At 40.0% G+C, this 18,513-nt stretch overlaps 1 protein-coding gene across 3 annotated transcripts in view; it reads left to right on the top strand.

Moving 5' to 3' along the window:
• LOC125974911 (intermembrane lipid transfer protein VPS13B) overlaps positions 1 to 18,513 on the top strand; it is a 212,407-nt gene that overhangs the window by 182,298 nt on the left and 11,596 nt on the right. For all 3 annotated transcript variants that reach the window (XM_049729841.2, XM_049729843.2, XM_049729842.2), the window contains 9 exons: positions 9,316 to 9,471; positions 10,870 to 11,136; positions 12,442 to 12,525; positions 12,742 to 12,917; positions 15,168 to 15,338; positions 16,432 to 16,639; positions 16,725 to 16,913; positions 17,118 to 17,264; positions 18,051 to 18,337. In XM_049729841.2, coding sequence (XP_049585798.1) covers positions 9,316 to 9,471; positions 10,870 to 11,136; positions 12,442 to 12,525; positions 12,742 to 12,917; positions 15,168 to 15,338; positions 16,432 to 16,639; positions 16,725 to 16,913; positions 17,118 to 17,264; positions 18,051 to 18,337 — 1,685 coding nt within the window. The remainder of the gene's footprint in view (positions 1 to 9,315; positions 9,472 to 10,869; positions 11,137 to 12,441; positions 12,526 to 12,741; positions 12,918 to 15,167; positions 15,339 to 16,431; positions 16,640 to 16,724; positions 16,914 to 17,117; positions 17,265 to 18,050; positions 18,338 to 18,513) is intronic.

Below are 18,513 nucleotides of genomic sequence, written 5' to 3'. Positions count from 1 at the left end.
TGGAGTGTGGGCTTGGCTGTTCAGAGCGTAAACGTGTGGGCTCATTGAACACATGTACTCTACGACAAGTGTGAGAAAGTCAAGTTTGAGTAAAGACATTGCTATAATTACTCATAGTAAGTCAAGTTTTATTAATATTTCACTCTGGTTAAGCCGTGCTCTTGCATCATTTCAAACACCCACTTGGGAACTTGCAATCTGCCATATTGGCACGGCAAACATCACATCTCATGTCTGAAGTGAGTCAAAATGACCTCTGTATCTTCAATATGTCTCTGAAGAAACATTGTCCAATGATAAATAATGCTATTCCAAGATGGTTTTCTCATGTTATTTTATCATGCGGTTGTGATACAGCATATTAAATGTGTTCTCAAGATGAGCATGATTTGTGAAAGTAGATAAATAAGTAGAAGTGCAAGTCTGCCAAAACAATCCGCTAACTTATTAAGCTCGATGATAAATGTGGGCCCATACGTCCGCCTTAGGACACAAAATTATTTTTCAGGGTTACACAAATAATCAAACTGATAAAAGAAAGGGTTGTATTTCCTAAATGACAGCTTAGAGGTCTGTTTTTGTTGCTTTTGCAAATCATTTGCCAACAATTAATTGGCTGTGCTATTTTGCTTACATCCCATGCTGCTTCGGAGCGTCTCTAAAACAAGTGAACGGGATGAGCCATTAATCCCCCCAGACATCCTCTGTCATCACCGTGCAGTAACTTGTATAGTGCAATACAACGTTGCTCCCTTTTACTGTACTTGGAAATTCATTTGAATAACTCATGACCTTTGCACCACTCATTTGCTTCCAACTGCAGACTCATTTCCCAGCTTATCTCATGGATCACCACAAAATGCTCAGATCAGTAAACCTGAGTCATGGAGGGGTTATTAACTGCTTTTGAACTTCACATGGATATCACAATTGCAACTGTTTTCTCTGGTACAGTGACTTTGCCAGAACATTTTTTTTCCCCCATGAAGGTACTATACTGTAGATCCTCTTTATCCCCCTTGTTCATAGTAATTTGTACTGTGCATGATGATCGGGGCCTTTAACATTTCCTCATGGCTCTGGTATGATGTTTGTGTCCCAGCTAAAATGTCCCACAGGCACACATAAACCAGAACTTGATTTTTCTGCTGTAAAACTATCTGTCCCCTTCTCATGAATTCTCTTTCTTTCCCTGCGGATCCCCTGAAAACCCACAAAATGGGAAGCGGGTAATTGGTGGGAATTTGGGGCAGAAAGGATTGGATTAATCAAAGAAATTTAAAGAGTTGTAAAATCCACTGGGAAGAATGAAGCAAAAGCAAAGGGGCAGCGAATAATCCACGTTCACTGGTCCAGAGAACCCACAATAACAACACAGAGGAAACTCAATACAGTAGTACCTTGACAAGTGCACGAACTTGAGTTTTCCAAGTTGAAAGCCATCACACTTTTTTTTTTTCTTTTGGGGGTGGTTACATGAAAGTCCTAGACACTCCGCTGCTAGATGGAGGCAGAGAATGCCAAAACTTCCATCTACCATCCAGTGTCTCACTCACAATTTGTGATGTCTAAATTGAGCTATGAACATTGTCAAAGAGCAGATTAAACTCGTAAGTCAAGGTAGCACTGGACTATGAAATTGCTCCGAAATGGCTCTCCAAAGTCTCCAGTTTGCAGTAGCTATTTGTTTTCCTCCTGCTCTCAATTAAAATCCACAAATGAGCTAGTTCCTCGGGAGCTCTTTTACCTGTTGTCTCAGTTGATTAGAAGCAGCCATGGCTAAAGCGAAACTGTGGCAGGGTATGTACTTTCTGGACCTGGATTTGACACCTGTTAAAATCCAAACAGCCCCATGCCTAAAACTAGATTCAGGATGCCATCATTCTACTCCATTGGTGTTTTTTTTTTTCTTTTGTTAAATCTATTCCAACTGATCTGGTAATTGCTCCATCGGTTTCTGCATTCTGCCACATACAATGGAAACCAAATATCTAGCACCACTTGAAACCAAAGCAAGCAGATATTGCGGCAGTAGCTGTGGAGATGCAGCATTATTTACAGTACTTCACCTGTTCTCACCTAATAGATGTGCTTGTAAAGAGTAAGAAGAGAAGGCAATACCTTGAAATGCAGTAACTTCTCATGTGCTTATGTTCAAGGAAGAGCGCATAGAGTTAACATCTAAAAGTCAAGTGAGTAATGTGTCTGTGTCCGAGCAGTCCAACCAGACAACGCTTGCAATGATGTTGACATACCTCTGAATATCTGTCACTTCTCTCCCAAGAAACGCTCCAGCAGAGTGTTTTCTCAGTGAAATGCGAACCTTGACTCAGGTCACACTCCCTCTCAGTGCTCCTATGTTTTTTTTTTCTTACACCCTCTTTCTTCTGCCAATCATAACCATAAGTTGCATTAACAAGGATAAATGAGGCAGTCACGTTCTTCAGGTCGGCTGTTACCTGACCCTTACGCACACCTACAATACGTGATTGAATGTGTCCTACAGTCTGGAAATTGTCAGCGCTGGAAGTCCAGTTTTGCTTTTCAAACTCCTGCATGCCTTCACACGCCAGCATTTACCAACCAAGTTAATGTATATTTATATTGTATATCTATGCTATATATCATAGACTACTAAGCCATTTGGTGATTAACAACATCCATTAAAAACACATCACTGCGTCGTGCTGTATATACTTTTATATTTAGAAGCACGTAACATCTATTCCTCCCACACTCCACCCTGTTGTTTTTCAGGACTCTGGCGTGTGGTGTGGATAGTTGAAATATCTGGCTACTCAGTACAGGAAGCAGCCTGGCTGATGAAAATCCTTGTGGTTCTTGTGGTTCAGCAGGGAGAGGGGCGTAGAAAGCCCCCAGGATTTAGGACTTTCAAGTGCCTTCAAGGAATTATCAGAATTTGAATAAATAGTGATTTACTTCACCGGCAGGCTTCTATGGTTGACTCTTTGTAGTGATTTTTATTCCCCAAAAGTGTATTCATTAGAGCATGAGCAATAGTGGTCATTGCTTCAATCCCTAGGCTGACATTATAAACCGTTGTGGGAAAAGTGAGTGCTTGGAAGTTCTTTGAGTAAAGGTTCTACCCAATGGATAAATGAAGTTGCATCTAGGTCTAAATCATTTAATTAACTCAACGTACTTTAATTAACGGTGTTTGAATGTTAGCAAAGTTGTGGGGGCAGCATTCATCCCATGCACAAATACACTGCACTAGTTGGCATGTTTAATTCAGCAGCTTGATCAAGCCCTGTCTCGAGTGAAATTACAAATCATCTTCAAATCAGCACCTGGAGAACTCTTAGGACCACAGGCTTAAACTAAGTTTCCCATTTGAGCGCTTATGATTTGTTGCTATGGAAATAAAATTGAATTGACTTACTTGGAATGTTTGTCCATCCATCTTGCAAATCGCTTCTCCTCACGACGGTCGCTGAATTGGTCATCCAACAATATATAAAGTAATGATTGGTTGTAGACACATTGTGACATTTTCACAACCCACCCTTTGTTCAACCTTTTAAAAAAAATAATCAATTCATTACATTCCCTGGTGCCTTACTTCAACTTCTATCGCCAGAACTTCACGAAAAATACGAAGACAATCACTCACTCATCATCACCCCGTTTTTACTGTTTTATCTCAGCATTCTTAAATCCCTCTCATCACTATCAGTCCAATATTTACTTAAGAGTGTTGTTTTTATCTCTCTGATTTTGTCTGAGATCGCATTATGACTCCATGGTGTGTATCAGATGATCCATTGTTCTGTCATGGCTCCTAGTGTGTGTGTATCTATGTTTATGTGTTGAAGTAATTCAACTCCCTCTGTAGTTTGTCCCACAGGAAGTGCTCCTTCTCTGACATGGGGAATTAATTCAATTATCATGTTGATGAGAGTTGAACTTGGAGAATCTTTTTTTTTTCTCCTTTGTAATTTTTTAAACATGTCAATCTGTTAGCGTTTTAAAAATGAAAGGATGAAAATATTTGCACTTTCCTGCCAAGTCTCTGGCCTTGAATCTACAACAAAGGGCTGTAACTGTGTTTGGGCAGCAAAACCATTTCTGGTCAAACTCCACATGACAAAAGTCCCCTTAATGACTCTGCCGCATTGTGACTCCAGATTTAAGCAATTGAGATCCATCTTCCAACAAGTTCCTCAAATCAAATTGGGCTATGATGTCAGCCACACAATAAAGTCTCCTACTGTGACTGAAGTCTTTTGTTTTGACTCGACTCATATCTTTTTATTTATCTTTCCATTGCTTTATGAACACTTTCTGTTAGATTGCAATTATTTTTGGGTGTGTAATCCTAAATAGAATTTATTGAGTTTTATTACATAAATGCATAACAGATTGAGTCATGGTAAAAGTTAAATATTGAAGTGTTCCAGGAAATGTTGGTTGACTGACGCAGACAGACCATACAGATAAATAAGGGAACATATTATTGAAAACTGATTAAAAATTGTTGACTCTACGAGGTCTGTGTTTAAGTGTAAAAAAATAAACAACAAAAAAAGAGGTTTAGTTGTCAGACTATTTCTAAAAATGCGTTATCAGATTTCAGAATGCACCTGGCACGATTAGGGAACCGACTTGATTTTTGAAAAATAAATTTCCCTTCAAAAAATGAATGCGTCTTTGACCCCGGAGCGGCGTATATGATTTTTTTTTTCTTCTTCGTGATGCATTTATTTTGGAAATCCCCGCAAAACAATGCAACATCTATGATTTTGTTCATTTTTTTTCTCGGGATTTCTGTTTTTTTCTTTGTCCAATTTTAATCTTTCCAACTTTGATCTGTTTACCTTATCATTACCGATGCAAAAAATTCCCACCTACCAAAAATTCATTCCTGGTCATTGTATATCATTCTGTCCTTCAGTGTCATTTCACATCATTAAATATCATTCCACAAGATTTCATTCCACCTTCACATGCAATTTCTCCCAAAATTGCATTCCCTAGTTTACTGTCTTTTCCTCTCCTCCTGCCATTCAACATTGTGTTCCTCTTCCAGAGTACAATCATCCACATTCTTTCATGTTCTTGGGAACCTGTTTCCAATTTGTTAGGTGGCTAGGCCAGCTAAGTGGTCTCAACGTCATTTCACCAGGAAACACATGCCACAGTTGCTCCATAATAGCATTTATAGCCCAGAGTATGAACTATATTCATATAATTTTTCCAATTTGAAATGTTTTATGGTGGTAAATGTACAGTATATGAGTTACAAAAAAAGCTCACTTGAGTTTCTCCATGTCTACCTCACAGGATTCTTTTAGGCCTCAGAGACTTGGAGAATGTGTTTATTTGTGTAAGATTTGTCCCTCTTTGAACTATACTGCACAGTGGCAGTTCCTGGCATGATGTGTGGCCACACAGGGCCTCAATAACTCCTAGACCAATTCTAAATCCATTATTACTCTGTAATGAACCTCGTGATGTAGAACAGTACTGTTATTCCATCCTCAACTCACAGTAAAATAAACAAGGTGGTCACTAAAAGAATACTGACCTTATCCATGCTGTAAGTAAAAATGCCAACATGACGCATATACTAGGTATGTAAAACAATCACATGACTACTACTACTACTAATTTAACAATAAGACCTAGTAGTTCCCAATGCTATTTTGCAAAATGTCCCTGGACATCAGCAAGTGTTTGTTAGAGGGCAGAAGTTAAGGTAATGAGCTTGAACACGAGTGAAGTATACACAAAAATGGATGCAAAGCATTCATTACCGCAAATAAAAGTCTAGTGAAAATTTGCCACATATACATAAATCAATTTCCGAGTGAAGCAATTAGCCCCACTGTTCTTTTTATTTTGTTTATTTTATTTTAGTTATAGTAGTGTGTGTAGTAGTGTTTGCCAGGCCGAATTATCAACAGATTTAGAGGGGTAGAGAATTGGTGATACTTTTTTAATATATTTTTTCTAATCGGATCATTATTTTTAGTGTCCGTGAATAGAATCTAATCCTAATTTTAATCTGAACTGTTTGAATTAAAGAAATTTGGTCCATATAAATGTATCCACTGCCTGGGAATCGAACCTGCAAAAGGCAGTACGTATCATGTTCCACTAGTGTGCGATCCAAGTACCCCCAATCAATTTGTGAGAAATTATACAAACTTTCGATGTGCACACACTATAATCAAATTTAAAATCTAAAAATCAAAAATTAATTTTGTTTTCATTTATTATAAATATATAAAAATGTTAATTTGGAAAGGGACCACACTCATAATCGGCAAATGATTTGGAATCGTTTTTTGTTTTTTTTTGTGTTGCAAATTGAGGAAACCTCAAACTAACATGACCTTTCAAACTCAGTGTCCGGGTGACAGACAGTGTGCAACTCAGAGTGAGCATGTTTTGTGTGATTACATTCAACCATTGAGTTTCATAATCCCTCAGTAGATCATTGTGACACATGCATTGTGCTGGTTCCAGTCCGGTGCTGGAAGCTAACCAACCACCATCATTTAACCATAATCACAATATCTCCCCATGGATTTGTGTAAAAGAAAAATGGTTTGAAATTGGACTTTCACATTTATTTCTCACTCAATATACAACTTTGGAAATGCTTAATAATCTCTAATATTGAAGATTAGCTTTTGGCAAACGATTCCAGCCAGTCGTGCGCAAGTTCTGGAGTTCATTGGACGAGGCAGTAGATCATTCATTAGATCTTGGGCTTCGGGACTGAAAGGTTCAGCTTGTTTGTTGGAGAGATGTTTGTCTGCTTGCCAAATACGTCGAGGTGCCCTTGAGGAAGGCATCAAACGCACTCAGAGCACCTCAGGGGCTCAAAAGCGTTTATGCACCCCATGACTCTGGCATCTTTCCATGAAAACATGCATGAGAGTCTCTTGAGAAAATGGAAATTTGGCAAGGGTATGAATAATTTAGGCCTTAATTTTCATTTAGCTGTCAGTTACAATGCTCTTGGCCCACTGGCCTGATGGTTATTCTCGTATTGGCATTCTTTTTACACAATAGTGTCAATTTATCATTAACAGTATACTTTACATTGTTAAAAAAACTTCATTGAACAATAATGCTTACTCTTGGTAGGGTTCTCCCTTTATTGAATGTGAGTGCAAGGTCTGGCTTAATTCCTGGGCTAAAAGCCACCACATGTGGCAGGCTGTCTTTTTTTTTCTGTCACAAAAGTTGGATAAGTCAGAAAGAGGCAAAACAGCTTTGTATTTTTCATTCTTGTTGTCTTACGTGTTCAATTTGAGTTAGTGATGTTTTCTTGTTTTTCATTGCTTGAGTCAGAGCTGTGATGACTTAGATGTAGTCACCGTTTGAAGTTTGAGGAGAGACACTGTTATGACGTCTGTCTCAAAGGTCAAGTTGAGCCACAAGCGTGATAACGTGCGCAGAGAGCAGGGAGGGACGACGAGGTTAAAGGAGAGAAAAGTGTTGAAATAACAAAACAGTCCTCACAGATGGTGCCGAGGTGCAACACAGACTTCCAGTAAGTGCACTACCAAACAATTTTGACCATAATTAAGTTCAGTCCAGTCCTTCTCAACGACTCACTGCGACTGAAACTAATACTAAGAATGTAAAGCAGGCTTTTAAGTTGACTGCAACTTAAAAGGTTTCCATTTCATACCGGACAGCTTAGAAAGCGGCTCAAACTTGAAGGTCCTTTCTTCTAATGCTAGTGCTGCTTTAGGGGATTATATAGTAGTTCTCCACCCCGAGGCTTAACCATAACTTCCACCACCTGGTAGTTTACACCACGTCGCCACTTTCCCTGTGATCAAGCCCACAGGGAAGCAGATCCTGGAAATTATGTCACTTCCACTCACCCAAAAGGAAGTAAAGACAGTCACAAATAAAGTGAATTCAGGCTTTGATTAAGAATGTTATTGTAAAGAAATCTGCCTTCAAACACTGAGGAAGGATTGCAGTGGAGGGAAACATGGAAGGTCTTGACCACGGCTCCCCGTGCCCTCCGACCCGAGGAGAAATTTGTTTTTCTTAAAAGAAAAGAAGATTGCTTAAAAGTTGAGAACATTAAAGTAATGTGTAAATCCCCAAAACTAGTTCAAAACCACTCAAGTCCAGTTGCTTCTCCTCTCAGAGTATATTGAAGCCAGCCGCTGTGTATTTCTCACTCCTTGCCTCAGTCCACTCTTTACCTTTCTGGCATTTTGCCTCCTGTACTGTGACTGAGGCAAGCTCAAAGTTGTGTTGGCGGCAACACTAACAGAGAGTTCACTCAGGTGGAATGTCAACCTCGTAGCCTCCAGAGCGGAGAGGACTTTAGATCTAGCATGTGTATTTATGATTCAGCTCCTGTATTGTGACTATCATTTCATGACAACATTGCATTGTTTGACACATGAGCTCTCGTCATGTCACGCTCGGAATAAAAACGTGAGATGAGAATGACCCTACTATAGCACACATGCGCTTTGTGCGTCAGTGAACTGGTCAGTAGTGATGAACTTTGCTAATACAGTACCTTCATTGTTGTAGTAAAATAGCACCCTCTGGATAAAATCACATATCTTAACTGTCTGAATTTAATGATTATGTAGATATCAGTTTGCTAAATAGTAGAAATCCTATTGAAATGAATCCTGTATTGAAAATGATGACTTTACAAAAAGAATTGTCCCGTTTTGAAAAGTTATTTTTTATTTCTGTAAGTTTTGGTGTAGAGCATCATAGCATCATTTTGATCCACTCACTGTGAAATCTGCAAACACAGAATTGAGTTGTCATCCTCATCACTATTGCCATATTGTGACCCATGGTTCAAGGAATTATATAAAACACAGTTGGAAAATGTTACCCAATGTAAATTTGCTCACCATCTGTTTATTGTCCTCCCGACGCCGTGTGTTTACAGTCAGGCGCACACGCGGGTGTGCTCCATATTGAAGTGATGGATATGAAGCTGAAACAGTTGAGGGCCAAACTATCTGCCTCCTATTTTGACGTGTGCGGAACAGATTCGTCCGCATCCATCACACATGCAGCCACAATTAGCTTCCACATCAGCTGTTTTCCACCAACCAGTTCATTGAGTGTGCCTCCTTCTAGTTTTGTACAGCAGCAGGCCTGTTCTGCACCAGTAAACAGGAACTTTGTGTTTGTCCCCCTACCAAAATCTTTTAAACAAAGAATCCTGTTGTTTATGTGCCTTTTGCTTAGCAGTAAATAAAGAGCAAAGCGACTACCCTCTGATGTTAAGTGTGCCTCTGTCTTTGTTTTTGTGTGTGTTCTCGTCTCTGTTCCCCGCCGCAGCTGCTCCACATCTGCATCGAAGGCTGGGGTAACTGGCGCTGGTCAGAGGCTTTCAGTGTGGACAATGCAGGGACCCTGCTCAGGACCATTGAGTACAAAGGTCGCACAGCCTCACTCATCATCAAGGTGGTGCAGCTTAATGGGGTCCAGAAACAGGTACGCTACACGTCAAGAACAACAAGTGAATGGCAAATAACTATCATTCAAAATCCTCCCTCCATTTATTTTTTAATAAAAACAAATTGTAGAGTCTTAAAAACGTAATTAAATCTTTACCTGCAAGAATACAACCACATAAATCCTTGTAGCTGTATATTGCTGTAACCTTCCAGAACCAGACGATCTGAAACATGGTTGGATAGATTTCAGATCCTATTGCTTTTGTAGATTTCAAGTGTGACAGTTAAATAACCAGCCACATTTAAATAAAAAAATTATCCACCACATGAAATGGTAAGTTTTCAGAAAAAAAGAAGGAAAACTAGTGATGTCATATGTAACAACCACCTTTTTATTGCTATAACAGACTGGACATTTTCTTAATCTGAATTTCATGATGTGTATTTATCACTCTTAAAAGTGTCTTGTTTATTTTGTCAACATTGTTCTTGGTTGTCTGTGCTACTGTGTTGACCTTTTTTGCTTTATACCAATAGAAGCAATATGACATAATGTGTACCCACTTAGTCCACATCACAGGCAATCACAAACATTGAACCATCTGTATTTGTATTTTTACACCAAAAGTCATGTTGTAATTTCCACAAATACAAAACAGTCACTGCATTTTGAAAAGACATCATGTCATCCATAGTGATGACACATTCTTGTTGACAGTGTCAATGACCCAACACATTTCTTCTTGTCATCCAGACAGAACAGACTTAGACAACAATTTTCACAAGTTTCCTCGTACTCCCACACACGCCCTCCATCTTTTTTCCATTGGCTGGAATGATGGGCTAAGGGTGTTGGTCCAGTCCAACTCACAAACAACCTCAACATGGGACTGTTGACTACTCTGTCTCTTTTTTCACAATAAACCCTCACCACTCTAGCAGTTGTATCTAAGAAGAAGCTGCTTAGGTCAGATGGCATCTGGGCCTGTCCAGTCAGTCCCTTGTTAAGTCAAAATAAAATGTAAAAATAACAGTAACAATCTTGTGGCCCCTCTGGAAATTAATTGGCCATGCCTGATTTTCAATACACTGTCCTTATTCATTAATTCATTCATTCATTTCTTTATTCTTCATTTATCCATCCTTCATTGATTCATTTACTTCACCACACAATTCAAAGTTGACATGATATATGAGGTGAGGTAATCCTTTTGCCCATTAAGTGCCTTTGCCAGCCAATCGCAGAGTGCATACAGTATAGACCAAAAAAAACATGCATTTGTTTGGAGTGTATGACAAATAATAAAAAGATAAACAGGCAAGCACAAGCAGACTGCAAGGACCAAACCGGAGATCAGATTCTAACCCACAACCTTAGTTCTGCTAATCATATGAAATGTATTTATTTCTATTGTGTCTATATTTCCCTCTGCAGGTGATAATATGTGGGCGACAGGTCATGTGCAGCTACTTAACTGAGGATATTGAACTTCGGTTGGTGCAGCACTATGTTGGCCATGATGCTCAGACAGTAGTCAGAGAACACTGTGACTGCTTGGAGGCAGGAACAAAGTTGCCTTCATATATTCTGGAAGATGCTGAACTGACAGAGTTGTGCGTGAGGGCCAAAGGAGATGACGACTGGTCCCAGGATGTGCAGCTGGAGAGGAAGGACAAGGGCACCAGCAGCTCTGTTGTACAGGTAAACTGACATTATCTGAGAGTAATCATCAGGAGGAAACCTCTTCAAAGTTTCTCACACTTTAAAATAAATTGCAAAAGGTTAGAAGTAAAAGACAAAATCTTGGCTTGAAATCTCAAATCTAGCTGTAATTAAATTGACTGTCTGAAACCAAGTTTGAAGTAATTGTTGATTTTAACATTTTATCTGGTTCGTCACTAAGGTAGCACACTCAAAGGTATGCTTAAGCTAAAACCACAATAGATTGGACACACACAAGGACCCTTTTGGCCTTGAAGAGCATGTCGACTTCCTATATAGCAAACTTAAGGTTTGATTGGACCATTAGACACAGTAATAGAATCTTACAGTAATACTCACTATGACTGTAGCCCTCTTTCTGACAGTATAAATATACACAGAGTCCATTTATAGTTTCCTTCTCCATTCATTACGATGGTAGAATTTGCAAGGCAGGAAAGCTGATAAGCACACATATTGTACAATCATATCTTCATCTTGCTGTTGTCTGGACCACCAACTGCGAGCGTATATGCGGGTGGCCACCAAGGCACGTCACTTGAGAAGAAACCGTGATCATCCCTTTACAAATGTGTTCCATTTTTGTAGTCTGTAAACCAAAGATGTTGAGAGGTAGAAAATACAGTTTATGCTCCCCTCATAACATCACAAACTATAAACAGGAAACACTAGCTGATATGTGGGCACAAGCAGATGCTTGAGAGACACTTTCTCGTCACTAGATTAGCACCAGATGATCTCTGCTTCACTTATGTTCGTCACGCTGATTCTTGAATTGTTCTCGGCTTGGTCTGTCTTTTTCTTTTGTTTTGATATTTTATGAGCCTCTTGCAATTTTGCCACCCCAGCTGACTCCACTCCACGCCAGCCTCTCTGCAGACATTCATTCCACAGGCCAGATTGTCTCGTAAGGAAGGCTTGCTTTCCTTCTGGTTTTGCTCTCGCGCCCACAAACAGGCAACCTTGATTATCTTGTAGTTAACTCCCTTATTTTGTACTTCATCCTCTGGCAACCTGCTCGTGTTGCATTTCCATCCTTCCTACCACGTACTTTCCATGTCTCTACCTTCTCGCTTTTGGCCCTAAAGCTTTGGATGTTATGATGATCTTTCCCATAGGTTCAACTCCAACATTCTAAGAATTTTATTCTTAGCCTTAAAAAAAACTAGTACTACAATATAGTGCTGATGTCTGCTGAGTTTTGGATGAAATTACCACATCCTCCAGTCTGGTCAAAGCAAGAATGAAGTTTGTTCCGTTAAAAAGGATTTTGCCTTCTTTCAGGTTCCATGTTCTGGTGGTTCTTTGCTCTTTGTCTGGTGTAATCTCATCATTGTCGAGCCTGATTCACATATGCAACAGAGAGTGGTGAGTGTCCTGCATTCATACTTAAATTTAGATTTTTTTTCTGTTTACTTTGCAAAATCGTGTCACTATCATATCTTACTGTTATTTGATCTAAAGACTGCAGTGAGCCTAATGTCATTCAGCCTTTTACAAATTTATTTCAGAAGTGCAATCCAGTTTGCATATGCTTAACAAGATGATGCACAATACTTTCTCCATATCGATTTCCTCATTCAGGTTGTTTTTAGTCCACTGTTTGTAATGAGGAGCCACTTGCCAGACCCAGTAATCATCCACATAGAGAAGAGAAGCCTTGGACTGAGAGAGAGCCAGCTGGTTCCAGGACAGGGTCACCAGGAGCCCCTGTTCAACACAGAAGCAGACCTCACGCATCACCTCACTTTTCAGGCCAGGTAAATAGTAAGACATCGAAATACTAGTAAATAAAACCCATTCGCATCACCCTTTCTTGTGTGAATATTCATACATGAGTAAATTATTAGACATTTGTCATGCTCCTTCTCATTGTGGCAGATCATTGGTCTTGTAGTCGTGTTTTGTTGCAAAGGACAGTCTGACTCTTTTCCTGGCTTGTTATGCTTCGATCCAATATAGTGGGAGAGACACGTAGGATTTTGTTCCACCACATTTTACTTTCTGTTAGCCAACATTAGCTCACAATCCAGGGAGATCCAAGCACCATTTCAGGGTAGAAGGAAGTGAGCTTGGCAGGAGAAACCCAACCTCGATTCCAACATGTCAGGTCTCACCATAATTACCCCCAATTTACATAGAGGCTCTAACAGAGAGCAGGTTTTTGGGCCTACCTTGGCTTTGTGTGTGTTGTAATGGAAGATAGATGTATCCACTCGTGTTCATGTGGATATACATCTGTGTGTAGTCTATTTGGTCGCTTAGTAATGTGTGTATGTGTCAGATTAGGTGTGACAGTCATCGCTTCACGCGGACAGTCGCCACTGTCTGCCGCACCCACTAAATCACTTTGTGTCTGTGGGTGTGTGTGCGTACATGAGTGTCTGTGTGTGTTTGTTCACTTGCTCAAAACATCCCGTAAGACGCTGTTTACACTTTATTGAGATAAAAATGTCGTTTGAATCAACACTTGCCCTGTAATAATGGTCATGCATCTGTAATTCATCTGAAGGAAACATTGTGTTCACTGGATAACATCATCTTCATACCTCGTGTGTCATGTCACGCAGTGTATAAATGTCAGTTGCTTTGACTTTCAGTAACATTGGTGTTTACGCATCAGGGTGGGTGGCCCCTTGGGAAATTACTACCAGATGTATACAGTGTATGGTAGCTACTCCTACCGTATTTGTCATCTGTGCATGAATAAACTGTCGTGTTATGAGAATGAACTGAGGGAAGTTCACTCTTTTGGTAGCAACTACTGATTGAATGTAATTGACTCCCCTGAGAAAGTTTCTTTGGGGGGGTGGAGAGTTGATATCTGGTCACAAGTTTGTTTTGATTAGAGCTGCCTTTAAAAGAACCACAATAATATTGAGGTATATTTAGCTCCTGTAATTTCAGATAAGTATCAAAAAGATTAAAGAAAGAAAACATTTCAGTGTCTTGTCCTTCTGGGTTGCAACCACAGTGATCCTTGTGTTTACCGTGTCCCCTGGGTAAACTGTGTCTCACCACAGACTTCCATTCGGCTTTCCCTGGTAGCCCAACTCAAGCCATGCCTCATCCCTTTTCCGTACTCACTCAACAGAAGCCACAAGTGGGAATGTACCTTTACGCGTGCACACACACACACATCCACACACATGTAAACCTCAAGGATGGATTCAATTTTCAATGTTCAATGGTCAAGGGCTCATATTTCCTTCCTGTAATTACACATAGTTGCGGGTTATAATGGACAGCGCTGCGGGTTCAACACAAGAGAGACAGACAGGTTTTAAACACAACCACCATGTCCTGATCAGGTCATCTAGGCAACCGCAATCGAAAAATGAGGCTTACAATCAGAAACCTCTTCAAGTTTAACCCCACAGGAGGTGTTTGGAATGAAAAGCTTGCTGTCAACACCTTGTCCTTCTCATCTTTCTTGTCCCAGAACCTATACAACACAAACTCCTTTTTATAGCAGAATGGATGAAGTAATTCATTAACATCCATATTTGTCACCCTTTGTAGGCATTTGTACACAATACAATTACTGGAATTTCCTGTCATTAATGTTTTTTTTGTTTTTTTTTTTTAAAACCCCAATATTTTCCCATTGTATTGTACCAGAGTTGATTAAAAATTGAACATAATTTGGGGAATTCCTTTTTTTTATTTTTTATAAATGCTTTAGATGACCTTTAATCATAGTTAATGGGTTAAAAAGCAGCGGGTTTTAACCTGGATTTAAAAGGATTTACTTTACTGTTATGTTTTGAATCTGTGTTCACTCATAAAATTACGGTATGCATTACTTTCAGGTTTGCCTGTGAGTAGTTTCAGCTTTCATCAAACCTTTTCTATTTGAGTTTTGTCTACACTCAACATACACTTTATAGATGAACTCTTGTGTACACGGTATGAAGGGCTTCATTTCAAGCACTCACATCAGCTAACTGGGTCCCAGCTTTCTGGAAGGACCTTTAGACCTGATTGCATGTTCTTGCTGTCTTTTTCAGTGAGGATAAAGATGCTTCCCACTGTGCTGTGCCCATCTCTACAAGCCTCATCAAACAGATATTGGACAAAAATGGAGATGAGGATAACCTGGTGAACGTCCTAGGTGATTTCTATGGTCAAAAAGCGTCCGTTGAATTACCATGGCCCTACATCTCCAAAGACACTGACAGGTTAGTAGCTCCCTCCTCAGTGCCCTGTCTACATGAGCGCTAGTAAATAGTTACGTTTTACACATTGGGCTATGCAGCAGTACAATATTTAGTACAACTTAGATATTCTTTACAACTTGGGTATTTTTGCGTGGCATTCTATATATTAGTTTAAGCAAGATTTATTCTACTCCACTGGTTAAGTAAAAAGAAAAAACAATGCTGGGCCATGTGGATAACAAAGAAGTGTTTATTACAATGATTTTGAAAGATGTCACTAAGGTCGCCACTCAGTGTAGGCCTGGAAGCTTAAAATATACGTATTTTTGCCCATAATAAATAAAAACAACATTTTACATTACTTGGAATATCTCTGATAGTCACATTTGTTTGATGTTAGAAATTAAAATGGAGGAAAAATAGAATTTTGCTGCTTTACTTAAGAAGTGTAAAACAGCAAGTGGAGAGGAAAACTGTCCACTTTAGATAGATATGAATAATTAAATAGATCAAATACATAAATTAATAATGAATGGATCAAATAAATAAACCATAAACAGTGTCACGACCGTGACCGCGCGCCTAACCCCCGCGACGAGTTAAAAAAATCTCACGGCATAGGGAAGGAATAAACCCCTCAGCCTCTCTGTAGAGCAAGACGGTTAGTTTTGGTAATTAAGGTAATTTGTTTAGCTAACTAAACTGACAGTGACATTTGTTTATCAGAGTTGCATTAGAGGTAGCTGTGTGCTTGTTTCATATTTGTTTGTGTGTCTGCGGGAAGAAGTTTAAAGTCAAAGCGTCATGGTGCTGCAGCTTACATTTATGTATACCAAGTTCAACACTGTATTGGTATGCTTGTGTCATCTGGCTAAACTCACTGTAGAGAACAAGCCATTACCATTGCCTCTATTACAGTTTTCCTCAAAGCCACTCATGCTCAAGCCATGGATGTCAATTTATTACTATGTATAAAAATATGAATGCCCATTTGTTCTTGTGTTCCTGGAGCACTGTCTGCTTCTATTTATTGAATTATGTATACTACTCACTAGCCGCAGTAAGAATAAATTGTTGAATAGAAATGAGGTTCTTCCAATACTCCCTCTAACAGGTCAATGTCGGAGCCCCTTGCCCAGTGGGATAGTCCCATGCAGGTGAAGTTATCGTGCTGGAAACCGGGCCTTCGCACCTTGCTGGTGGAGTTGCTGCCATGGGCCCTGTTAGCTAATAACTCCCAGTGGGATCTGTGGCTTTTTGAGGGAGAGACCATTGTGCTGCAGATACCAGCTGGCAAGGTCATAGTACCACCCAACTTCAAGGTACAGAGGCATCCATAGCATGTAGTTTTTAGTCTAAATAGATGACTATCTCTTCATTTTCCACTGTCCCCTCTGCCTCTGACAGGAAGCTTTCCAGATCGGCATCTACTGGGCTCAAACAAACACTGTCCACAAGTCCACAGCCATGAAACTCGTCCATGATCTAACCTCACCTCGATGGAAGGAGGGCACAGATTCAGAGGTGGTAACCTTGGATGAGGAAGGTTATGTAGAGGCCAACATCACCTTGGGAGCATTCCGTGGCAAACAGAAGGTGAGGCACATGATTCACAACTCACCCTTGGTGGACAATTTATCGTTCCATTATGCAGGTGAACTTAAAATCAAGCCTTGTAAGTGTTGTCTCAATATAAGACCTATCTGCTTTTAATGCAACAGTAACTACAGCAAGCAAATCAATGCCTTGATTTATGAAGCATTTTATGATTAATATTTAATATTGTCGTTTCATCCATAGCTTTGTCAGTTCTGTGTGTCATCTACAATAAAACATGGCATCCAGATTCTCCAGATAGAGGACAGAACGATCCTTATCAACAACACTCCTTACACAATACACTACAGACCTCTGCTGACGGACCACAGGCTAGGAAGTGATGACCAGGTAGGTCATAAATTGAATGGAAGTGTTTTTCTTTATCTCAAAATGGTAAATTACAAAAACAGTATCTTGTGTTGAGGAAAAACTGACAACTCAATACCCTTTTTTTTTTTTTTATTGTAAGAGGAAAGTTCCTGCAAGGCCAACATGTGTTTGCTTGTGTATGGCACTGCTTTAAGTCTGTCCTGTCCTCCTCCGGCTTCACACGTACAGTAAATACACTGTGCATATGACTCATACACACCCAGTAACGACCACACAAATGGATTAGAAGGACACGGCAAACCATTTTCCATCAGATCATTTTGCTCCCCCTCTCCCCTTCCACTGTTTTCACCATGAGTCAATGGCACTTGGTAGGGGTATTAGACTAACAGCCAGAATTGGTTGCAGGTTTCCCTTCTCGCTTTCATCTGCTACTTGTCCCCAAAGAGAGCAACAATGTAATGATGTCATTTTGCAAGCTTTCAGATCTCCCTAAAGAAAGAAGCCAAAGTGTGCCAGCTGCCACTAAAGTACATACTGAAATCCTAAAACAAAATGCCATAAGTAACAACAAAGAGTGTGCGAGAAAACATTACGGAGCACGATTCTCTGTTCCTCATCTTTTTGAGATCCTATCTCAGTGGCTCTTAAGTGGCTCCAACACATATCAGCTACAAAATTAACACAAAGCTGAGTCGGAAAAAGTAAATACAATAAAGTATTATAATGATGAGATTTGAGCATGAATACAGTACATTCACCCATATTTTAAAGATCAATGTTTCTGATATGTATTTTGTACAGGCTTGCGATATACCAGAGACGACCTCTTTCAACCTGGCCCCATCTGAACCATCATCTCAGACCAAACCCTGCTCTCTGCCATGCTGGGATCATCTTCACACCAGCATTGAGGGAAAAATGGATTTCCCCTTGCCAGTGAAATGCATGCTTTTCAGCTCATTATCACGGCCTGATGCCAGACATGAGTCTACAGCATGGAGCCTTCCCGCACTCATCCGACCAGACTTCCTTAGGCAGAGTGTGTCGGTTCCGGGTGAAACAAGCTCCGGTGGTGGCCCGATCAGCAGGTGGGTAAACTGGACCACAGACTCTATGGCAGCAACAGTCAATTTAGTGCTGGGTACTGGACCAAGATGGCACAGGACTAAAAGAAAGACGTGCTGGGCAGTTTGTAGCTCACTAAGCAACAGCAATGAAACAAAGGTGGAATTTCCCTCAGCATTCCCACTCTCACTTCCAGAGC

The sequence above is a fragment of the Syngnathus scovelli genome, chromosome 9 (assembly GCF_024217435.2).
Source record: "Syngnathus scovelli strain Florida chromosome 9, RoL_Ssco_1.2, whole genome shotgun sequence".
NCBI classification, from domain to species: Eukaryota; Metazoa; Chordata; class Actinopteri; order Syngnathiformes; family Syngnathidae; genus Syngnathus; species Syngnathus scovelli.
This window is presented reverse-complemented; position numbering and strand designations above follow the sequence as displayed.